Here is a 25,864-nt window from a genome sequence, read left to right as displayed (position 1 = left end):
CCTTTCTTAGCTGCAGAAAAGGTTCTAGATGCATATCCTATTGGTCTTTCAGATCCATCCTCCATCTTGTGTGACGATATTGCTCCCACTCAATAGGGAGATGCATCACAAGTGATAATCGGTTTCTTGGACTGCACTAGCAGAAGCAATCAGTGTAAACGTTTCTTGACTCTTGTGAAGGCTTCCTCTTGCCGTGCCTTCCAGGATCATCTGTGGTTCTTCTTCAATATTAAGTGTAAAGGGGCTAACACTGTAGATAGATTAGGCAAGAATCGACCGTCATTGTTTACCATGTCCAAAAAAGACTTGAACTCTGTGACGTTGGTAGGAGAGGGCTCTTCCTTGATTGCCCTGACGGTTTCTTCTAATGGATGCAACTTTTAGGCATCCACTCAATGACCCAGATATGTAACTTCGTTTGCTTGGAAGGTGCACTTTTCTTTTTTTAAACAAACGTCAGCCTCTAAAAATCTCTTCAGAACCTCTTTCAGGTTTGCCTCATGTTCTGCTTCTGTGGATCATGTGATTAGGATGTCATCCAGGTACACTATAACTCGGGAAGTCCTTATAATAAGCTTTCCATGGTTCTCTGGAAAATCGTACAGGCAGAAAACACACCGAAGGGTAGGCGTGGATATTGGTACAGGCCCTTGTGCTGGCTTATGGTGACATAACTTCTTGATGCATTGCCCAGCTCGAGCTGTTGATACGCTTGGCTCATGTCCAGCTTAATGTAGGTTCTTCCTCCTGCAAGTTTGGCAGACAGATCTTCAATCTTTGGGATTGGATATTTGTCTAATTTCGCAGCCTTGTTTACCGTTAATTTATAATCCCTACTGACACAAATGGTTTGACCTGGTTTCATCACAGGGACTATGAGTGCCGCCCATTCTGAAAATTGGACTGGCTGTATTATTCCTAACTTCTCCAAACAACATTATTCTGCATCTAATTTTTATTTTAGAGTGTAGGGCACTGGTTTTGCCTTAAAAAACCAGGGTGTTGCTTTAGGGTCTAAGTATATTTTAGCATGTAGAACTTTGATTTTGCCCAACTCATCTCGGAATATTTTGTCTTTTTTTTTTTGCAACTCTGGAATTTCTCCTGTCCTGACCTGAAAATTTTCCAACCAATTTAGTTTGATTTCTTTCAGCCAATCACAACCATAAGGCTAGGTCTCTCCGCTGTTACAACAATTATCAGCTGCCTGTTGCTTGTATGATACAGGTATAGAGGTGATGCCTTTCACCTGTATTTCTTCTCCTGTATATGTTTTTAACTGAGCAGCAGTTTGCTCCAAACTCAATGGCTGTGTACCTTCTCTGAGGTATTTAAAGATGTGGTCTCCCACCACTGTGGTCAATGCTCCTGTGTCCATCTCCATGACCAGAGGTTTTCCATTTGCTTGAAGTGTAACAGTGATTGGTTCAGCTTTCCTGGCCTTCAGATTGTTTAGGGAATAAGTGTCAACCTCAGTAACTTCTAACTCATCTATATTGTGCACTTCATTTAACTTGACCTGATGTCTCAATGGCTGCCTTGATCTAGTCCTGCACTGTTTAACAACATGTGCTTTTTTGTGGCAGAAGTGGCATTCTGCCTCTTTAAATCAACAGACTTTGGGTGCATGATTTCCCCTACAACGTTAACACTTTAACTCCTGGGTTACTGATGAGTTGCCTCCAGCATTTCTTTTTGTTTTTCTAGCGGTAGGGGCCTTGTGCCGCTTTGAGGAAGCCTCCCTAACCTTCACGCCACGTCCGGTGGCAGGTTCCCGCCTTAGCTGCAAAACGGCGCCATGCTGCACCTTCAGCAAAGCCTGTGAATCTCTCTCAGCACTCTCCATTGCTAGCACTATCTCCACAGCGCTTTTCAGGTCTACTTCAACTTCTGCAAGCAAACGGTGCTGACTGGCGTCATCATTTATGCCGCAAACCAAGCAATTTCACAACATGTCGTTTATAGTATCACCGAAGTCACAGTGCCCTGTTAACTGTTTTAACTTTGCAATGTACATTGCGATCGACTCACCAGGGGCCCTTGCTCAGGAGTTAAACTTGAATCTTTGCATGATCACTGAGGCTTAAGCTGAAAATGTCCTTTCATGCAATCCACTAGCTTGGTGAAGGATCTGAATTTGGCATGTTCAGAGCTGTCAAGCTACAGATTAAATTTTGCTCCTGCAGACACTGAGGAGAATTGCCTTCTGTTTCTCCTCCAGCGTTATTTCATCAGCTACAAAGTAGAAACCTAATCACTCAATGTATTAACTCCAGTCCTTGACGGATGAGTCATACGGGTCAATTCTACCAAAGAAAGCCATTGCTGGTGAGTATACTTCTTTTTTTCCTTCCCTTAAAGTATCGGAATACCCACAGTTGCGAGGCGAGGTGTTGCGCTGGTACTATTTATCCTCGTCACTAATTGTAATAAACTTAGGAATGGAAGACAGGTTTCAAGAAACAGTAAATTTTATTTACAGACTCTAGATGAGGCGACATGCTTGTTCCAAGGCCAAGGCTAAAAAGCTCCGCCACTAAGATACCCTGCACTTGGGAAGGATTCGTCATTACAGTCACATGGGGCAGAATTTTGCCCTTGATGGGCAGGCGGGCTCCACCGGCGAAACGGGCCCCTCTGCCATTTTAAGTTGGCGGGCCAATTAAGGCCCACCCAGCGAACCAGCGCTATTCCCCAACTGTCAGAGTGCGCTCTTTCACGCATGCGCACAAAAGTACGCACATCTCCCTGAGACTAAATGCTGTCTCAGGGAGGTGGGTGAAAGGTTTATAAACTTCAAAAATAGAAAAATAAAAAATTATTAACATGTCCCCCTCATGTGACAGTGTCACACAAGATGGGACATGTTAATAAAATGCACAGAAACTTTATTAAACTTTTTAAAACAGACATGAAACCTCAACCCGCCGTTGGATGAGGTTTCATGTTTTATCAAAAGCCCGCTGGGGCTCCTGGCCTGCCCGCCAACTTTAAGATTGGACGGGCAGGGCCTTTAATTGGTTTAATTATCCTGTCAATGGCCTCAATTGGCCATTGACAGGTCGGCGGGCAGACAGCTGATCGTGCTGTCCAGCCGTCTTCCTGAAGATTTAAATGGGGCGGGATGACGTTGGGGGTTTCCCCCAATGTCATCCCTCGTCATTTTCACGTCAGCGAGTGGGCCCCGTCTCCAGCTCGCCGACGGAAAAATTCTGCCCATGGTCTCCATAACAATTAAAAGCAGCAACTTACAATTATTACAACAACATTTTGAAAAGACAACAGAATGGAAAGGGAAAGTGAGTAGCCCTGGTAATTAAGGAAGACACAGGACATTAGTGAGAAAGGATCATGGCTCAGAAAGTCAGGAAGTAGTAAGAGTACAGGTGGGGATTAGGGCCAACATTTTCACCCCGCTGGGGGGGAAGAATGGGAGTGGGCGTGGGTGAGCAGCCCTCCGATCAGCGCCCCCGTTCGGGTGCGCACAGCCATTTTACATGGGTGGGCCAATTAAGTCCCGCCCAGCGTGACGTCCGCCAGGAAGCGCAAAAGAGCACACAGATCTCCCTGAGGCAAAGTGCTGCTTCAGGGAGATTGGATCCAATGTAAAAGTTGAATTTCAGGTAATAAAAAAATTTCCCTGCCATGCCCCCTCATGTTACATGAGTTGGGAACTGTCAATAACTTTTATTGAAACATTTGTTAAAATTTAAAAAACCCTTTTCATGAAACCTCATCCCAGCCGTGGATGAGGTTTCATGCTTTTTCCGAGGCCCGCCTAGTCTCCTGGCCTATCTGTCAACTTTTAAGGTTGGATGGGCAGGTCCATCAATCAGGTTAATTAGCTTCTTAATGGCCTTAATAGGCCATTAACAGTTCGGCTGCGTGCCTGCCGAACTAAAAATCTGAATGGCACGGGGTGCCATCAGGACGCACTCCCAACGTATCCCCGCGTCGGCGAGCGGGCCCCGCCCCCACTCACCGACCAGAAAAATCTGCCCTAGGGATAGCCAGGGTCAGAAAATGCTGGTGGGAGTATTAATATGCCCTCCCATATAGTAGCTAATGGGGAACTAACGTGGAGAATGAAGAATAATAAAGACAATGAACAAATATTTTGTATCTGTCTTTACGGTAGAAGATGTAAGTTACATACCAGAAATTAAAGTAATTACTGTGATATCAGCAGAGGAAAAGTACTGGAGAAACTTAAGGGACTGAAATCCAACAAATTCCCAAGACCTGATGGCCTACATCCAAGGGTTCTGCAGAGCTAGTGAATGTGCTGGCTATGATTTTCCAGAATTCCCTTGATTCTAGAATGATCCCAGCAGATTACAAGTTAACACAGTAACACCACTATTAAAGAAAGGAGGGAACAAGAAAACAGGGAACGACAGGTTAGGTTTCACCAGGGCCACTCGGCTCCTGACTTTATAAGATCACAAGGTCATAAGGAAAAGGAAGAGGAGCAGGCCATTCCACCCATCAAGCCTGCTCTGCCATTCAATAAGATCACAGCTGATCTGATTGTGGCCTTAACTCCACTTTTCTGTCTGTCCCCCATTACTCTGACTTTCTTGTTAATCAAAAATCTGTCCTACACAACCTTGAATATATTCACAGACCCAACCTCTACTGCTCTCTAGGGAAGAGAATTCCAAAGACTAATGTCCCTCTGAGAGAAGCAATTCCTACTCATATCCATCTTAAATGGGAAACCCTTTATTTTTAAACTGTGTCCCTGGTTCTAGATTCCCCCACAAGAGAAAACATCCTCTCAGCATCTACGCTGTCAAGCATCCACAGAATCTTGTATGTTTTAATAAGATCACCTTTCATTCTTCTAAACTCCAAGAGTATAGGCCCAACCTGCTCAACATTTCCCCATAAGACAATACCTTCATTCCAGGAATCAGTCTGCTGACTCTTCTCTGAGCTGTTTCCAATGCAAATATATCCTTCCTTAAGTAAGGAGAGCAAAAGAGTACACAGTGCTCCAGGTATGTCTCACCATTGTCCTGTATAGCTATAGAAAGATTATACACCATCCCCATTACAATAAAGGCCAACATTCCATTTGCCTTCCTAATTACTTGCTTTACCAGCATGCTAACTTTTTGTGATTCATGTTTAAGGGCACCCAGATCATTTGCATTGAAAGGGTCAAACTTGAAACTAACAAGTGTTTTGGTAAAAACAGGACATGAGCTGAAAAAGCAGAACTGGAGAGTAGCAGATATGCTTAAGGCAGGATAAGGAACAAACAAGCTAGTGGGACAAAGGACAAGGCCAGGGAGTGGGTGTTGAGATCAGTGTGGCCTAGAATGCACAATCAGCAAGACTTTGCAGCTCTGCATGGATGAGACCAATGCTTGATGTATGCACACATGGGAAACAAGTAACTGAGACTGGAGACTTCTGTTTAAGCATGTGACTGTAAGTTAACAAGATTAGAGTATGTGTTAGTGACCAAAGGTGCATATAAGGAGTGAAAACTTGTAACTTTTTCTTCCATCTGAAAATGACCCATTTATTGTGACTTTCTGTTTTTTGTTAGTTAGCCAATCCTCTATCAATGTTAATATATCACCCTCAATGCCATGAGCTCTTATCTTGTGCATTAACCTTTTATGCAGGACTTTATTGAATGCCTTCTTGAAATTCAAATACACTTCATCTACTGGTTCTCCTTTATCTACCCTGCTTGTTATATTCTCAAAGAATGCTAATAAATTTGTAAAACCCTGTTCCCTTTCACAAGTTGACTCTGCCTGGTTATATTATGATTTTCTAAATGTCCTGCAACTATCTCCTTAATAATGGATTCTAGCATTTTGCCAATGACAGATGTTAGACTAACTGGCCTATAGTTTCTTCCTTTCTGTCTCCCTTGTTTCATGAATACATTTGCAGCTCTCCAAACTGCTGGGACTTCTCTACAATCCAGGAAATTTTGAATAATTACAACCAATGCATCCACTATCTCTGTAGCCACTTCCTTTAAGATCCTAGGATTCAGGCCATTGGGTCCAGGCGACTTGTTAGCTTTTAGTCCTATTAGTTTTCCCAGTACTTTTCCTCTAGTGATCATGGTTGTTTTAAATCCCTCCCTCCCCTTTGTCCCCTGCTTTCTACTATTCTTGGGATACTTTTTGTGTCTTCTGCTGTGAAGACAGATATAAAATACTAGTCCGAAGTCTCTGCCATTTCCTCGTTTCTCATTATTAATTCCCAGTCTCACCCTCTGATGGATCAATGCTCACTTTAGCTACTATTTTCTTTTCGATATAATTGTAGAAGTTTTTACTGCCTGTTTTAATATTTCTTGTGAGTTTTCTCTCATATTCCAATTTCTCCCCCTTGATTTTCTTTTAGTTATCCTTTGCTGGTTTCTAAAATATTCCTAATCTTCTAGCCTACTGCCAGTCTTAGCAGCATTGTACATCTTTTCTTTCAATTTGGTACCATCTTTAACTTCCTTAGCTGACCACAGATGGTGCATCCTTCTGATAGAAGGATGTGTGCATTCAGAGAAAAATCCTTAAATTCTGTCTTTTTATCATTTTTCCTTATTCTGACCCTATTTGCTGGTGCATTCTTATGTTTGTGCACTCTGTCCTTTCCTGTCACACTCTGGTCATCATTAACTGTGTCAGTACCCTGCACTATTACCTTGTCCTTTTTCTTTAACTTTCCAAATCTCTCTCATGTGAACCTTCCCCTCCACTATTTAGTTTCAAGCCCTTCCTACAGCCCTGGTTATAGAATTCACCAGTAAGCTGGTCCATGCACAGTTCAAGAGAAGGCTGTCCAAGTGGTACGACTCATACTTGTGCCAATGGTCTATAAATATAAACTCATTTCTCCCATGACAATCTTTGGGCCACGCATTCAACTCTTTGCTCTTGTTTACCACATTGTATAAGCATGACAAAGAAGCCAAACTCAAGAAAGTGGTTAGTGAGTGCCTGTCCTTGACACCATGGCAGCATTTGACCAAGTGTGGCATCAAGGAGCCCTCGTAAACTTAAAGTCAACGGGAATCAGGGGGAAAGCTCTCCACTGATTGGAGTTGTACCTAGCATAAAGGAAGATGGTTGTGGTTGTTGAAGATCAATCATCTCAGTACTGAGACCATGCCGAGGGAGTGTCTCGGAATAGTGTCCTGGGTTGGCCACCAACCCAGCGTCATCAGGCAGTTTGCCATTTAGGGTCAGTGCATCACCAGCCCTCGGGTAAGGTCCCAAGAGGGGAAGTTGCTGAAGGTGCAATAGTGAGTTGGGGAGGAATGCAATCAGAAGGGAGGGAGCTAAGCAGGACCCATCAATGATTTGCATTGCAGTGGAGCCGAGAGGAGCAAGAAAGCAGCTTAAGATTGTTACAAGAGACTATGGGCTTGAGATGTTATGCACTGACTGGCCCTCTTATCTTTATTTACTCTGAGTGATTTTATAATGCTCTAGATTTGAAGCCTATAATCATGGTAGCATGAAATTTTATGTTTATACAAAATTAGTCACTTCCATTACAAGCTCAATTTCAAACTGATATATTTTATGAAGGTAGCTCAATGTTTTGTGAGTAACACTGCTTTTTCAGGATAACAGGATTTTCATAATTATTAGGAAATCAATAGTTTTGAGTGCTGTTTCATGTTAATTTCAGTAGGAAGAAACCATCCAAGCGACTTACAGTCTTTGTTGTGTACTATTTGGATTCCATTGTAGAAAATATCTATCCAAGGTTAACAGCACATACAATTAAAGTCACACTCATTTTCCATTAATGCAGAGTTTTTGCAGATCCATAGGAGCAAAAATAATTTTAGTCTGAAAGTAAATTGATCGACTCAATGTGAAAAAAGCACAGTCCCAATAGTGCACAAAATCATTTTGCTTTACTTAGATTTGACAAAGAATATGGTTAAAAGTTGTTTGAATATTTTCACGGTGACAGCGGTAACATTGAGTAAGATGATTTTATGGTTACACCGTGTAAAATTTGCTCTGTAAAGATCAGTTGTTACCTTACTCAAGAATATGGATGTTTGCTACAGTACGTACCATTAGCTGGAAAGCCTGGAGTTAGAGGGTCACCAGCTCCATTCAGGTTTAAAATGTTTCCACGTTGGACTCCACTTCCAGGGAGATTCCAGCCTTCTGGGTACGGGTGCACTCCTGGTGCACAATAATCAGCAGGATCTGAGAAAAAGATGAGTCCTTTAGCACCTGCATTCATTGCATTCTTAACCTAGTGAACAGGAAGAAAGATATAATTAAGCCAAACTGAAAATACAAATTACACTTTAAAAAAAATGCTTTATCTGTACAAGGACAGAAACAGTTGAGACACATTTACACACAGAAAGTAATCGACAAAGTTATTCTCACAGTCATGCGGAAGTTTATTAAATGTCCCAATAGTCTTGTCATCCAATATTGGGGCAGGATTTGGGAATTGTTCCACTGCCAACCACACCTGATCAGAACAAATTTGAAAACAGAAGTGGAACTAGTTGTAGCAGAACCACATCTAAACTCCAAATACCCCTGCAGTCCATGTGGTGAATATACTCCTACAATGCAGTTCCAGGATTTTGACCCAGCAATTGGTCTCCAACAATCACAACTATCTTAGTTTGTGCTACATATGACTCCAAACCAGTGGAGAGTTTCGCACCTGATTCCCATTGACTTCAGCTTTACTAGAGTTCTTTGGTGTCACACTTGGTCAAATGTTGACTTAATGTGGGCAGATACTCTCACCTCACCTTGGAATTCAGATCTTTTGTCCATATTTGGACTGGAATAGAGTGGTCCTGCCATAACGCAAACGGAACATCAGTGAGCAAGGTATTGGTAGGAACATACTTCTTTATAGCAATGTTGACAACTCCTTCCTTCATTTTGCTGAAGAATGAGGGTAAGCTGATAGAATGGCAATAAAAACAGAAAAAGCTGGAAATAACTCAGCGGGTCAGGTAGATTTCCAGCATCCACAATATTGTGTTTTTCTGATAGAATAGTAATTGGCCACACTGGACTTTTCTTGCTTTTTGTAAACAGGATATACCTGGGCAATTTTCAGTATTGTTGGGTAGATGCCAATGATGTGATTTTACTGGAACTGCTAGGCTAAAGGTATGGCTAGTTCTGGAACACAGATCTTCAGCACTACTGCTATCAGGACAGATAGCCTTAGCTTTGTCAAGTTTACTTAGCTGTTTCTTGTTATCACATAGGATGAATTGAATTGGCTGAAGACAGGTAACTGTGATGGTGAAGATTTTAGAAGGAGGCTACTCGCACTTCTGGTTCAATACGCAATGCAAAAACTTTTCATTTGCTTGTCACTTGCATACATGTCATCACTGAAACATCGAGGATGCATATGTCCATGGAATGCAGTTAGTCCAGTCTGGGGGTTTCTTCAACTTTTGGGAAATGTGTTCCTGCTGTTCTTATCCAGATACATTGTAAGTGTGGAAAGAATCATTGATCAATGGACCATTTCTTCTGTGCTCATACTTTCCAATTCCATTCATTTTTTACCCTTGTAGGGTACAAATATCACTACAGTTATAATACAACTTTAGCTGTAGGTTGTGAGGAGCATCAAAAGCCAGGTTCATGCCATCCCAAGACTTCGCTCGTCCCTTGGACTGATAGTGAAGTGATTTTTAACAATATTCTTATACAGAGCTTTCTTAGCCTTTGAGGAAGCTACTGGAGCAAAAAAATATTTTAAGATATTATTTTTAAACTGTGTGTACAGAAGCAGTGGTCTTCATACATGTGTTTGGTTTAAATTATAGGTGTGAAACATTTTAAAACTGTAAAATCAATCTGGTCATTGCAGCTAGTTCAACATTCTGGAACTCACTACCTAACAGCATTGGAGGGGGCACTTTCATGACATGCTGCAATCGCTCAAGAATGTCCATCACCAGGTTCCAGAGTAATGAGGCAATAATTAGCAGTCTTGTCAGCATGGCCACATCCCAAGAATGAAATAAAAGAATCTTCCCAGGTGGTTAGAGAAATCTGCATGAGGGCATTACTGTGTGTGAGAGCAGGAGCGTTTCAGCTACTCAAGCTGGCAGAAACAATATTTTGGTTTTCTGACTTCAGTTGCAGTGCTACTTCTGTTTATGGTGGCACCACCACCTACTTGTGCATTAGAGGTTTACGTGAGTCTCCCGTAAATAAGAAAGAGCAGCATTGCAATACTTCTCATGTGAATCTTTGGCCAGCTTCAACAGTTGTGCATCCATGTTATAATTAAGCACAATAGGATTTTTCTTTAAAATCAATTTGTGACTCAACTGAAATGGCTTTACCAGAGGGCATCAATCCTTTACACTTTAATGTATCACATTTATGACTCATTAAAAAATGCAGAGGTCTGCTCAATATACTCATGGACCTGAATTTTTAGCTCATCGGGCTGGTGCGCACCCAGCCCGACCAAGTGTAAAATGATGTGCGGTGACGATGGGTGAGCAATAGGGGTTGGTGGGCGCATGCCAGTGTCGGCAGCGCGCCTGCTGACAATTAAAAGGCCTTTAAAAGCCATTAAAAAGATAATTAAAAGAAATTTTTCGCTGCCTGTCTGACCTTACGGTTGGCGGGCAGGCAAAAAGGCCAAGCGACCTTTGGATTTTTTAAGAAACCTCATCCACAGGTGGGATGAGGTTTCCAACAGCAAATAAAAATAAAATTAAAATTTTAAAATTTAGTTAATAACATGTCCCTGCTCATGTGATAGAGTCATGTGACCAGCGTGAAATCACTGTGCAGCCCCAATTGCGGGTGGCAGTCGGCTTCCCGACTACCCTTACCCGACCCCACCGAGTCTGACTGACGAGGGAAAAATCTTCCTCATGATCTCTTAAAGGTTGGACGATAGTATGGGGCCACAATTTGGGTACTGAGGCAGGTAGCTTGACATGGGAAATTTCCTGATTCTCCAGGCTCACTCAGTAAAATTGCAAATTGTGAGAATTTCACTCTGGTGGGTGAGGATAAGGGATGAAATCAGGCCTGCTGAACCTGGAAGCAGATGCAGGATGTCAGAAGGACATGAGAGCAGGAAGATGCCAAGGCAGGCTGGTTAGAAGGTCTATCTCTGTTCCCTCAGACTTGATCCCAGTTGTTTTAGAAGGTTTCTGGCCTTCTAGCCCTTACCCCTCACCTACCCACTATGGCCTGTCATACCCCCATGGAAACTCAATGCCAACCCGCCCACTCCCATCCACACCCTATGGCCCCTCATATTTGATGCTAATTCAGTGCCAACTCACCAAGCTCCACCATGGGCAGATCTCAGGAGACATGTGGAGATGAAAAAAAATTCTAAAAAATTGATACAACTCTCACTATACAAAACTCAGTGGCGAAAAACATCCATTCATGAAAGCATGAAAGCTTTTAAATCTCAAGTGGTTAATGTCTTTTAAAATGCACACACTTCTATTCAGTAGCCTCAAAGACAGCAAATCCTTTAATAGCCTCCTTAAGCTGCCAATCAAACTGTGAACTCAGAACCCCTGCTGAGATTATTATAGCTTCTGAAACTCAGCCAAGTGTTCATAATTAATAGCCCTTAGGGAAAGGCCAATAAATGATTCTATTGAAACTGCTTGAACAGATGCCACAACAGCTGGCCTGTCAATCAAAGCAGCCCAGCAGGGTTTTTCTTTTAAAAATTACTGAAAGCAGCAGCCTTTTTTAAACAAAGAGCAGGAATTTTAAAAAAGCTTCAGATAATGACAGTTATACAGACTTTATCCACCCTTCAAGAACATTTATAATTATTTCATCAATTTGTGGTTCCCATACTTGAGTTAAAACCCTTGCAACGTCCAAAATGGGATCTGTTTTAACTCTGCAATAAGTTTCAGTTGCCCTGTTGAGTTTGGGTTTCCCTCTGCGCGATTCATGCCCCACCCCCTTTCCCCTACTGGCAAAAATTGGATCAGTCAGAAATGGGGCATGATTTCCACATCCCAGACCTGCCTGCCATTTTTAAAGGTCTGCAGAGTCTTCCTTTCTCAGTCAAAATCCAACCCATGGAATTATAGACTGGATACATCACAGAAGGAGAGACCATTCAGCCTGTCATGACCATGCCAACTCTTTGAAAAGCAATTCAGTTAATCACACTCCCCTGCTCTTTCCCCATCATCCTGCAAATCCGTTCCCTTTTTGTGCTTATCCAATTCTCTTTTGAAAGCCAGTATTGGATCTGCTTCTACTTTATTCTCAGCTAGTACATTCCAAATCCTAGCCATTCACTGCATAAAAATATTTCTCATGTTACCTTTGGTTCTTTGGCCAATTTTTAACTGGTGACCTCTGGCTCTTGCCACTTCCGCCAATAGAAACAGTTTCTTTCTATCTACTTTGTCTAGGCTTCTCGCGATTTTAAAGACCGCTATCAAATCGCTTCTCACTCTCTTTCCTCTAAGGAAAACAGCACCTGCTTCTCCAATCTATCCTCATAACTGGAGTCTCTCATCCCTAGAGCCATTCTCATACATATTTTCTGTGCCCTCTCTAAATCCTTCCCAAAGTACAGTGCCATGAACTGGACATAACGCTCCAAGTCCTCATGAAGCTCATCACTATCCTCCTTACAGTTTAGAATATTCCCAATGTTTTTGTCACCAGCAAATTTTGAAATTGTGCACTGTACACACAAGGTTAGGTCATCAACATACATCATGAAAAGCAGTGTTCCTCATACTGGCCACTGGGGAAACCACACAGTACACCTTCCTCTACAGTAAACATGGACTAGGCCACTCAGTGGTGTGCATATCTTTTAACTGTAATGAGTGAAGTAGCAAAATAGAATTTTCTTTACATAAAAGATCTGTCATACTCCGTCACTGTGCAAGTACTGACTTTGTAAAACATGAGTTTATGATATAGACTGGAGCGGAGATTTCTAGAGGATTATTTCTTTAGTCAAGTATGATATTTGTACTTTGTAATATTTCTGAACCAGCATTACACGATAGCCAGATAACATTTAATATTTAACATAATTCTTCCATATCTTACACATAGTTCTCAAGGACTCTGGAGTTGCCCCATCACCATGACAACTTACATTTGAAACAGCCAAATTTGATTAAATCATCTTTTCTCCCTCAAAACAAAAATCAACATTTTTTATTTGCTAATCATAGTACTGCTTTAGAAAAATACAGAATGCTTCAAATAAACGTGAACAATAAATTTGTACCTTGTTTCCTCGGAAGATTTTCCCATATCTGGCAATCAGAATTTTTCCAGTGCAGTTGATGCCCAGTTCCCTTTCCAGTTGGAAGAAATCCTCAGTCCGAGCATAGTTAACATAGATTAAATCTCCCTGTACATAAACATAACAGCACATTACTTGATATCAACAACCCCAATGAAAAGAACACATTTAAATGGATTACACACAAACACTTAATGATAAGAACAGTGAGTGTTCATAGATAATAAAATCAATATTTAACTGGCTTTGAACTCAAAGTAAAATTTCTATATGAAAATTAGTTGTGATCTAAGTAATATTCTAAATTTAAATAGCTAAGAACAAATTGTCCATTGCAACTTGATCGTTACACGCTGCAGTGCAGTTATCTGAAACTTGCAAAACACATTGCTCAAACAATGAAAACTAGTAGCAAAAAATCACATAAGAGATGGAGTTTATCCAAAATTTACCAACAACTGTACACTCAAAGTCTCCCTGAGGCACAGAACTGGCTCAAGGAGATTAACTAAAGTTTTAAAAATCCAGATAAAGTATAGAAAAAAAATTAAGACATGTCCCCTTATGTGACAGTGTCACATGAGCTGGGACATGTCAATGAATTTTTATAAAATTTTTTATCCAATTTATAAACACTTCATGAAACTTCATCCCGTCCGTGGATGAGGCTCCATGAAAAATGCCAAGGCCACCCAGGCTCTTCGCCCGCCCACCAACCTTAACGTTGGACGGGCAGCAAAGTTTATTAGTTTAATTAGTTTTTCAATGGCCTTAATAGATCTTTGACAGCTCGGCGGGCACGTAGCCAAGTCGGCAGCACACCTGCTGAACTGAAAATCGTAATGATGCATGGTGACATCAGGATGCACACCCGATGTCATCCTGCGTCATTTTACACCTCGGCGAGTGGGCCCCACCCCCGTTCGCCAAGCCGAAAATTCTGGCCATAGGATGACCAGATTTTCAAAGGTCAAAATGAGAACACACTGAAAAGCCTTAGGAAGGGCTCCATGAGGATTGGCATGTTGGGTGACCAATGGCAATAGGCTGGGGGAGGGGCAGTTGAAGGTAGGTGGTCATGTGATGACATCTCCTGGAATATGTCTAGCCAGAGCTGGCAGCCTTATTAAGACAACCAATTGTGGAAGAGAGCAGTTACAAACCACAGACTTTTGTTTCATTGATGTTTCTACCTCTTTTTCTTAAAAAACAGAACCAAGGCTTTGTTTGTCACAAGATCCCAGTCAGAATCCCCTATTCCACTCTAATTTTATTGTGCAATTCTCAATGGTAAGACCAATCTCCCTTTAAACGCCTCATTAATTTTCATTTACACACTGGGTTCCAACAGTAGATGTTTTCAGCCAGAAGCTGGATTTTAAGTTACCTCCAGTGTGGGAGATCTTTTTTGCACCCAGAGCCACAAATAGGAAAGCAAGCGATCTTTCAATGAGAAGTTTGGTTGAGTGTGCCATGCCTCAGCTAAACTTGCCTGTCACTTCCTCAGCGCTGATTGGCGGTTTACCGATGGGCACCATCTGACTACCTCATCAAATGAGGCTTGTGGTTGGACGACATCACTGTCAATTTTCTTTTGTCACCCAGGAGCTGATTCCCTCCCTCCCAGCTCGGGATGCCAGTGAGAAGGATTTCTGTGCAGATGCTATGGAGGAGCATTTGGCACAGCAGCTAAAAGTCAGAAAGTAGGTGGCATTCCGATTTCTAGGAATGTGCAGCATGAGAGGGTTTTATTTTGGGTTTGCAGAGAGTAATTGGAACATGAGGAGTGGGTTAAAGGGGAGGGGACCCAGGGGAGCTGAAAAGCCAGACATTTGAGCAATTTGGAGAAAACTTTTAGGACACTGGGAGATTTGGTGAAAAACCAGGACTGTCCTGGCAAAACCAGGATGTCTGGTCACCTAAATCACATGACATGTTCATAAAATAAACAGCCTCAGAGCAACAAAAATTCAGGCGAAGGAGACTTTCACACAGCCGTGGCCAAGAGCCTGTTATTAAAATGAAATCAAATTCCGTCAGCAGAATCATTAAGGATTGCAAAAGGAGCCCTTACAGAAAGTGTTGGCTTGCATGCTACATGTATGCACAGTCAGACCTCATGGCAACAGGTGGGTCTGTGGAAGCTAAAAGCAAATTAGACAATAATGTATCTACTGATGCTCTGAAGTATATTTCTTTCCAGCTGAAATATTTCAATAAAGGAGGAATTAACTACTCCAAAATAAAATATATAGGCCTGAATTTTTTGGTCGTCGGACACGGGCGATCAGGTGGGCCTGGGATTGGACAGGAAATAGGCCACCAGCCGTGATTGGCCTCCTACCACATTGTTCAGTGCTGCTGGGGTTGAGGCGATAAGAGGGTGGGCACCGACATAACCAAGGGTGTGGGTGAGTGCTTCGAGAGAGCTCCCTGAAGGCAGACAGGGAGCTGCAGATCTCTACAGACTAAAGTACATGACAAAAATGCTGCGAAATATGCCCATGCAGCACAATCAAGCACCAGAACACATACCTCATAAAAAACAAGTCAGAGTCACAGAATCACACAGTGCAGAAGAGGCCCTTTGGCCCATTGAGTCTGCAACGACATGTGAGAAACATCTGACCTCCCTACCTAACCCCATTTACCAGCACCCCAGATATCTCTTTTTATTTTATTACCCCATGGGGATTTCGTCCCGCCCTGGAATCAAGTTTGAGCAAAAATGTGAATGCCGCCTGGGAATCAACCATACGCCAACGGTAAAAATGGATGGGCCATGTAAAATTGCTGTTGATTACATCATTAATGGGCTTAATTGCCCACTTAATTGTCGGCGGGCATACTTCCAACTGCTTAGTGTGTGCACCGAGCGAAATATTGCATGAGTGTGCAGTGACATCAGGACACTCGCCCGACGTCATCTCGCACTATTTCACGCCTGTTCGGGTCGGGCATGTGGCCACCTGCAGGATGTAAAGTTCTGGCCATAGTGTTTAGGTTATTTTTGTGCCTTGCTCTCACAAAACACAGCACAGTTCAGTGTATTTCCTATCTCAGACAATGGGATGATTTTCACCAGCTGCCCATGTTCCTTGCCTGTAAAATAAATGGCCAGCTGTAGAACATCAGGTGGATACCTCAGCTTTCCAAGAGCTGCATTTTCAGCTGATTTTCAGGTTAGCTTGAAAATACATCTGAAAGAAGAGGCTGCTGTTTTTATATGCAAATTAGAGCCCCACAGAGGCAGCTCCAGAAACCGATTTTGTGGAAATTTTATTGTCGCTTGCAGGTCTTGCCCTTTTTAATCTTGCAGCTTGACATGGTCATGTAGCCGCCCTGAGATTTCCAAACCGAACCCCCACCCCCCACCTCCCCAACCAAGCTTCCTACTCGCACTCACTGTGTGCTTGGCAGCTCTGTCAAAATATGAGACACAAACCTAAAAATATTTGTGGTCTCCTGACACTGGCATCAAGAAGGCCGCCCGGATGCTTCAACCATTTTGCAGCCATTTAGGCAGATTTTAAAAATCCCTCCCAATATTAATTCTCCTTTAAACCACACTGCACAATGGGCAATACAGGTGTTTTTCAAATATTACTGACCAGTAATTATCTTTCTGGTATGCATTACTCCCTTTGCCTCAGTAACTGAAACAGCCTCGCTGCATGCTTCAATGATTAAGAACCCCTGCGTGGAATTCAGATCCATAGCTCTACTGTAGACCATGCTACAAACCCCAAAAGCCTAGCTGGGGGTTCACATTGTGCTGCTGACCACTTCTGGCAGGGCCTGCATGCTGTACCATTGTTGAGAAGGATGCTGAACTGGGCATTCCCCTGTATGCACCAGAAGCAACTGCAGTGGCGCCATTCTGACATCACACAGTCCCACTAGCTGATGTGATGCCCATTTTCCGAACAGAACCACAGAACCAAAGAAATGTTACAGTGCAGAAAGAGGCCATTCAGCCTATTGTGTCTGCGCCTGCCAAAGAAAGAGAAAAAAATAAACTAGCTGCTCATTTAAATCCCGTTTTACAGCATCTGGTCCATAGCCTTGCAGATCCAGGTACCCTTTAAATGACTACCATCCCGAGACCAAATACACACCCACCCTTGACTACCCTCCCGAACCCCCAATACTCCGATTGCCTGCCCAGCCCTCCAATTACCCACCCACCGCCCAACTGCCCTCTTGACTCCAACTACCATCCCAAACTCCTGACTAACTCCCTAGCATCCAAATACCCCTCACTCCCACAAATTACCCTCCCAACTCTGGTAATAGACCCCTCAGCTAGGGGAAACAGGTCTTTCCTGTCTACCCTATCTAGGCCCCTCATAATTTTGTACACCTTAATTAGCTCACCCGTTAGCCTCCTCTGTTCTAAGAAAAATAACCCCAATTTATCCAATCTTTCCTCTTAACTGCAATTTTCCAGCCCTGGCAACATTCTTGTAAATCTCCTCTGTACTCTCTCCAGAGCAATTGTGTCCTTCCTGAAAATTCCAGTGTTTTATACAGCTCCAGAATTGTATCCTGCTTTTGTATTCTATACCTCATCCAATAAAGCAAAGCATTCCATGTACCTTTTTTACCAACTTGCTCACCTGTCCTTCAGGGATCTGTGGACATGCACTCCAAGGTCTCTCACTTTCTCAACCCCTCTTAATATCCTCCTGTTTATTGAGCATTCCCTTGTTTCGTTTGTCCTCCTCAAATGCATTACCTCACACTTTTCCAGATTGAATTCCATTTGCCACTTTTCCACCCACTTAACAAAACCAATATATCATTCTGGAAACAACAGCTATCCTCCTCACTATCAACTACATGGCCAAGTTTTGTGTCATCTGCAAATGTGGACCATACAGGTCCATTCAACTAATTGGTTTGTCAGACATCAAAGATTACTGCTGGAATTTTCCGGCCCCATTGGCATTGGGTGTCATGGTGGGTGGAGGGCGGACAATATGACGAGGAGGCCATAAATCAGTTTTACACCATCGTGAAACCTTGCAATCGTCCACAACATGGGTCAATGCCGGACATTTGGAACGTCATTTTAATACGTTTGCATCTAATTGCAAGCCTTGCTCGCCGGAATCATCACCCCACATCAAATTTACCACCCACATCGGTGTGACTTCAGAATGGCGCACTTCATGACTGCCTTTAAAGGGCATGCACCTGATGACCTGAACTTCGAGGTAAACTTGGAGGTGAGTGCACACAACCTTGCACAGCGCTCACGAGCATCACCCGTAGGAGATCAAGGATGAGGCGCTGAACATTTGCAGGGGGCATGGGCAAGTCACTCCTTCCTGGCTGGCTTTCAGTGTAGTACCAGAGCAAGGGCTTCAATGTGGGTCAGAACGGGGGGTGGTGGTGGTGGAGGGAGCAAGGCAGCACAGACAGACTGAAGAATAGACTCAAGTACATGCTGGGGGAGATGAGGGAAGTAGCCACACATTTGTCAAAAGTAAGCACTCTTCCACAACTGAGACTGTGCAGCTGCAGCTCCATTGACATGCTTGGAATCGGGCCACTGAAGCTTTTCTGCCCACTCAAGCAAGACAAAAACATAAATGTGCCACTAAATGCCCCAGAACTTTTCATCCCTTGGCCGCAGACTGCAAATTAATGTGTGTTTTAGAGAGTAGCAGAGCAATTGGCCAACTGGACAAGTTGTAGACTCCCCTTGTGAAAGGTGGCCATGGTGCAGGTGCTCACAGCCCCTTGCAATGTCTTTATTAAGGTCTGCACCAGTATCCATTATGGTTCAATCTAACAGTGCAACATTGCAGCGGGGGTTAGGAGAATGCATGTGCCTGAGCTGAGAGCACAACATGCAATCCAATGGCCATAGCTGTCCACAATCGGTGGAGAGGCGTGGAGGTGGGTGGGTTTTCAGACAGCCAATCAGCACATAACACACTGGCCATCCAAGTGGTAGCCAGCACTCTCCTGCATGCGTGAAGGGCTTTCAGACTTAACCAAGAGAGAGGTTCTTAGTACACCCATGATAACCCACACATTTCTCTCTCTTTGATCCTGCAGAGGAGAACATTAGGATCATGGAGCCTTGTGATTTTGTAGTATGTCTCATGGCTTCCAGTGACCAGAGAAGAAGAGGAGAACGGCAGAGGCGCTGGTTTGGCAAAGAGAGGAGCACCTCCCTCAAGTTGAAGGGGTGGCAGGGCGTGCTACGCATGCAACTGAAGATCCACAGAGAGCCGTCACTCATTAGTGCCTTGCTAGTCCCAGGGTCTATAGACAGCGCCTGTCATTCCTGCAGATGACTGAGAACCAGTGTTGCTGAAGACTGCGCATGTCTAGGGAACCGGTCGGTCAGATATGCCACCTGCTGCAGGATTTGGTGCCAGACATAGAGGACATTCACTGCCAGTGTCCGTGAAAGTGACTGTGGCTCTCAATTTTTATGCCAGTGGCTCCTTCCAGGCTCCACAGGTGACCTGTGCAGGATCTCACAAGCCTCCACCCACAAGTGCATGCAGAAAGTGACGGATACCATCTTCATGATGGCACAATTCTTTGTGTATTTCACTTGGGATCAGGAAGCCAGGAAGCAAGAGTGCTGGGATTTATACAGACCTCAGGTTTTCCACAGGTGCAGTGTGCCATCGACTGCACTCATGTGACACTTAAACCTCTGTGGCAACAGGCAGTCAATTACGTTAACCACAAGGGCTTCCACTCGCTGAATGTTCAGCTGGTGTGCGACCACCACAAACACATCCTGCAGGTCTGCACAGGATTGCCAGGGAGCGCCCACGACTCCTACATCCCCTGGCAGGTCTCAGATTCCAGGCATCTTCCAGGGTCCAGAGAGGCTGCAGTGTACGCTCCTCAGGGGACAAGGGCTGCCCACAAAGAACGTGGCTGATGATGCCCATGCAGCAGCCTCAGATTGCAGCAAAGTGACAGTCTGCCACGACCCGGACTTTGGTGGAGCAAACGATACTGGTGCCTTGACAGTTCTGGTGGAGCACTGCAATACAGTCCACCGAGGGTGTCAGACATCATCATCGTGTGCTGCGCACTCCACAACCTGGCACTGCAAAAGCAAAGCACCTTGCTGAGGAGATGGAGGACCTGCATATATGCTCCAATGAGGACAACTTCAAAGGGGATGACAATGATGAGGTCCTCGAAGGCAGGGATGCTGGCAAAGGGGCCATTGCACTGGTTAGACGAGGCATGCAAGCTCAGGAGGCCCTCATAGCTGCAAAATTTGTGGAGGATGATGAGAAGATGCAGTGAGGACAGTCCTGATATCCTCACCTTGCATCTGTGAATATTTGATTCCTGTGTGGCTGATGGCAGCGCACATACCCTCAGTGCTCAGGCTCATGTCATGGTGATGCAGTGGAGGCCCTAATAGGCACTAGATTGCAGGGGGGTGATGATGACATGCAGTGAGGACACTCCGTACACCTTCACATAGCCTCTATGAATGTCTGACTCCTGTCTAGCTGAGGGCAGCTAGTGATCAGTGTCATATCATGGACACGCAGCTGCGAAACTGATCCTTTGTGAGCTTTCAGCACCTGACCCCTTCAGAGTACACCATCACCAGTCACAGATGCTGAAGAGATGGCGGGGCCAGTCCCACTTCATAGGTGCTGAGAGCATACAGAGAAAATGACAGAACTCTGTGACACCTGCCCATGACATTCTGGCAGTAATGACAAGCACCATCGAGGTGCAGGCATCACTAACGTGTCCAGTGAGTGTGAAGCTGGGCCATCACTTTGATCTGAAGGTTACACACTACTCAGGAAAGAGGCCCAGGACTGAGACACTTGCCTTTATCTTGTGCAGGAACCAAGGTTTCACATGTGAGTGACACAAACACTGCTCATGATAACAAGGAGCCATAAGGAGGGAGACATTCTTGGAGTTTATTTAGAATCGTGAACAGTGTGTACAAGTGATTAACACCCCTGTCCAGGCTGTGCAAATACATCTTCTTAACTCCGCGGCTACGTTCGCGGCCTGATGTCCCTGGAGAGGGAGCACGCGGTGTCTGCTGGCACACTCGAGGCCTTCCGTGCTCGGTGGGCACCGCGGGGACTGGGGTGTTTTATTGACCCCTTTAATCACATTTTAATTTAAAGTTTGTAAGTTTCCTTTAAACTTTGTTCTTGGTTTTACAGCTGACCTGAATTAGGGACTGTGCCTGATTTATCCCAATTTTGTTAATTTAGTTTAATTGGTTTTAACTCATAAGAGTTACATCTTCTTAACCTTCCTTACCCTGCTGCTACGTTTTGGTGCTCCCCAACATCCACAGTGGAAGCGGAGGCAGCCTGCTGAGTGCTACACCCTATCTGTGATGACCTTGGCGGGCATTCTCTGGAGGGCTGAGACCTGGACGGATTCGAATGGGCTGGACACTCCCCGAATCACCTGGGTGGATGGCCCCGGGGTGTACATCTGTTGATCCTCCTCCCTATGGGTGCCTGAGGGCCCCTGGCTTCCTCCTTGAGGAGAAAGGGAAGCTGGAGTGAGATCAAGCTGTCCCACACCCCTCTCACATTGACACTGTTCGAGGCCAACTATGGCATCAGCGATGGGGTTCAACCCACGCAGCTGTGCAGGACCGATGTCATGGATCAAGGTCTCCATGGCAACCGACATCATACTAGCATTGACCTCAGTGCTTTGGTATGCTGGCACCATCACCTCAAACTGAAGGCGGACGGACTCCTGCATTGTTCCTTGCAATCTAAGGAGTACAGCGGACATCCCTTTCTGATGTTCCCAAGTTTGCCTTTGCAGCTCCAGAAACTGAGGTATGACCAAGTCCAAAGGCTTGTCATCTGACTTGGACTCAGAAGGTTTCTGGCCTCCAGTAATCCTCCGAGTGCCAGACAGCTGGGAAGTCCCTGCCACCACCTGTTGTGGATCAGACAGTGCGATATGCTCACCAGATTGTTACCCCTACGCTAGAACTAGGCCTCACCGAGGTGTGTGACTCTGTGCTGGTGGCGGGTGTGGGTGAGCACTGTGACAAGTCTTCAGTTAGGGTGTCATCAGGTATCAGGTTCTTCTTTGGAGGTGTCTTTATGCCTTGAGTCGAGAACCTGGCTCGTGGACCCCCTCGGCTGCTTCCCAGATGTACCTGTGGAAGCAAGGAGAGATAATTAGTGCATGGCAGGACTGTGGAACAGGGGAACTTGCTCGCAGCACAGTTGTCTGATGGATACAGCACTTCTGGATCCTCACTTGGTTGAGTACCGCCAACCTCACCGTCAGCACAGGAACAATCCAGATCACCACCGGCCAGCTAGTCTGTGAGGACCTTAGTGTCAGGCATTCCTTCACCAATCTGTGACCTCTCCCTTTTGTTGTGTGCCAGCTTGTCCTGCATGAATACAGATGGAGAGAATGTAAGCAGGATGCCTGCCAGGCCAGACGATCAGATGTCTGGCATGTGCAGGTGGTGAGTGGTGCCATGGACAGGATGAGGATACGATCTGTAGGATAGATGAAGGTGTGTGTAAGAGAGTGAAAGGTGGTGTCCCTTGAACTGACAGTGAGTCAGGTCCCTGTGGATATGTGATGGGTCTGACAGCACGAGTTGAGAGTGATGAGAGAATTATCCTGGCAGAACAGAGGAGATTATTCATCCTCTTTCAGCACTGGGTGGTTGTCTTCTTTTGCAGGGTATTGGCGCTGACCACTACTGTCACTGCCTCCCATGCTGGATTGGTGACTTTGCTTTCTAGACTTCATCCAGAGCCGGGGTAGAGGACTTCACGGCAGGCCTCCACAGCATCCAGTATGCACCCGAGGGAGGCATCTCTAAATTTGGGGGCAGCATATTTCCTTCCTTTGGCAGCCATGACTTTGCAGCAGCTTCCAACCCCTTAGAGAGTGCTAGCTCTGTGCAGGGGTGCCCTTTAAATATGACATTTGGATTTCCAAAGGCCTGAGGTGAGGGTGGGGCAGGCGAATGAGAAGCCACCCTACCAGTGACCCAGCGTGTTTCCTGCGAATGATTTAATAATGAGGTGGTGAGCGCTAGGAATGGGACAATACAGCACGAAAAGCCACCATTGGGTCCGGCGGGTAAACCGTCCTTTTCCTGCCCGTTAACGGACTTGGCACAAATCTGGGATGATTCTGCCCTAATTGTTTAGTTGGAAGAAGGGCCCAGCACTGGAGTTATTTAAAGGGCTCAGCATTGAAATTGCAGGCAAGGCAATGTTGAACAACCTCCACTATTGCTAAGTATCTGAAAGTACTCTAGAGTGTACTTGGCAGTGTTGTGGTGAATTTCTGGTTTTCGTAGAGTGTTGCTGCATCCTCACAGAGAGGGCAGAGGATTTGCTGACCTGGTGCAACAAGGATAGTGACTGCAACTGCAGTGCCTCTGGATCTGCAGCACAACAGGTAGATGGAACAGAGGCTGCAGAACAGGCAAGCTCTACCCGATATCCTTTGACAAGTTGAAGCCAGACTCCTCCAAGCTCCTTGGCAATGAAAGAAGGCTACCTGGCAATGCACCAAGCATCTGGGTGTGCATGGCCATAAGCTTTCTCCTGTTTGCTGTCCTGTCGTGATCCTCATCTGAATGTCCTGCAGCAGGATTTGTCTGTGACCTCATCCTCTGGTGATCTGGCAAATGAACCATCCTTTGCTTCTTTCGAGGCTGCAGCCCACTCATGTCTGGTGACCCACCATGTTCCACACTAGCTTCCAGAGTCAGTATTTGAGCTGGCGGCTGAGTGTGTCAAATCAAGTGGTGGATCACTTCATCAGTGCTGTGCTGTTCCTCTCTTCTCTTCCTCCTCCTTGGGCTGTTGTGGCTAGGTAGGCAGTTTTTTGGTGCCAGGTAGCAGGATGAGGTTGTGCTGGGAATTGAGAAAGGCCATGAGGCTGGAACATACCAACATCCTCAAGGTTCCCAGCAGTGCTGGATACCATGGCCTCTGTCTCTGTTGGCCCTATGATGTGACGAACTATCTCCTCGTTAGGGCTCAAGAGATCCAGGTATCCTTGTTCTCTGCTGGTTCTGCTCTGCTCCTCTCTAATGTGTGTCACCTTGTCCTGCAAGAGAGAGGGAAGAATGTCAGTGACTATGTTGCACTGTTTGGGTGATGTGCCTGCCATAGCTGAATAGCTGAAGGTATGTGGAGGCAATGAGAGGTGGGTGTGATGCTTGCGGCATTGGTAAATGCGTAAGGGTGAGGTGGAGTATCTGGATATTAGATATGGTCCTAAGATCTAGGGATTGGTATTGGATGGTTGATTGGGAATTGGTGCTTTGAACAGTGCAAGAGGTTGCTGCAGCAATGGGTAGGAGGTGTCATGTGAAGATGCATTTACTGATCTTGGCCAACTGTGTGAGGTCATTAGACTTTTTGAGGGATTGTTGCCAAGTCCTCGGGACCAGACATGAGGAACCAATCTCCTTGCCCCAATCTTGTTCCCAATCTCTACTGAGGGCAATCCTTGAGAACCTGCTGCCTCTCACTGCCACATCTGTGAACCTGGAAACCTCTCTCTACCCTGATGTTCCATTTCCTTGTTTACAATGGCAGTAGAAGTATTCAGTAGCAGCCTGCTGTAATCCATTGCAGTTTCCCTTAAGAGTGATTGAATACCTTTTAAGAACAGCTGCACCATGTGGTTTAACACACACTGTTCAACACCCTGCTGACCACAGAGGCAGCCAGCAGCATGGCAGATGCCTAACTCTACACTACAATCAGGTAAATAAGGTGGCAGCACAAAGTTTGCATGCTGCCTATCTCCACCTCAATGGGCACAAGCAGGTCACAAATCATGAGCCCCACCCAAAAATGGTTCAAGCAATTTTAGCTCACACTAACCTAAAAGGACAAACACCTGCTGTGCAATAAATTAAGCACTGTTGCTCCCTTCACTCCCAGAGGCAACAAGATCCTCCCAAAAGTACCCTTGTTCTCCATTTCCTTCAGTAACAGTTCCTTCTCTTTGATGTAAACAGCTTCTGGGCAGGGGCGGGGGAGGGGGAGAGGGTGGAATCATAACCCATCTGGATTTGGGTTAGCTTTCAGCCCACCTGTGCAGGCCAATTATTTTATTATTGTCCAAACGTTAGTTAACTCGGGAGGAAATGGCAGCCAGAAGATGAAGTCACCGGCTGTGACTTTAGTAATACACATACACAGTTTTCCATTGCTTTGGAATCAGTCCTCTTGTATAAATAGGATAGATTCTACTTCACCAATCACCTCAAACAGTTGTATTATATAAACACAGCATCAACATCTTTCCAAAGCTCGTGAAAATAATAATTTTGGTTAAACCTGACTAATGAATTATATGTCAGTAATTTACTATCGTGTCCACGCATGCCTATTGTATTTAATAACAATGAGCTGTCAACTTCTAAAATAAGCACTTTCCAATAGGCTACTCTGTACATGCTGTCATGAGAACAGCACAATTAACTTGCTGTTGTTTACAACTATTATTGCCATAAACACTAGGACAATGAACCCTCCTTTTTTGTAAAATAGCCATAACCAGAAAGGCCTGTTTTCATTCATCCGCTCCGTATTCCAAT

The 25,864-nt window shown here is 44.7% G+C and overlaps 1 protein-coding gene across 1 annotated transcript in view; it reads right to left on the bottom strand.

Annotated features, from left to right (window-relative positions):
• The window catches only part of naalad2 (N-acetylated alpha-linked acidic dipeptidase 2), a 485,356-nt gene that overhangs the window by 353,017 nt on the left and 106,475 nt on the right, over nt 1-25,864 (bottom strand). The window contains exons 5-6 of the mRNA XM_041199157.1: nt 13,255-13,380; nt 8,067-8,253 (exon numbers count right to left, since the gene is read on the bottom strand). Of these exons, the coding sequence (XP_041055091.1) occupies nt 8,067-8,253; nt 13,255-13,380 (313 nt within the window). The remainder of the gene's footprint in view (nt 1-8,066; nt 8,254-13,254; nt 13,381-25,864) is intronic.

Source organism: Carcharodon carcharias, chromosome 11, assembly GCF_017639515.1.
Source record: "Carcharodon carcharias isolate sCarCar2 chromosome 11, sCarCar2.pri, whole genome shotgun sequence".
Classification (NCBI taxonomy): domain Eukaryota; kingdom Metazoa; phylum Chordata; class Chondrichthyes; order Lamniformes; family Lamnidae; genus Carcharodon; species Carcharodon carcharias.
Note: the sequence above shows the minus strand (reverse complement) of the source record. Positions and strands in the feature narration are given on the sequence as shown.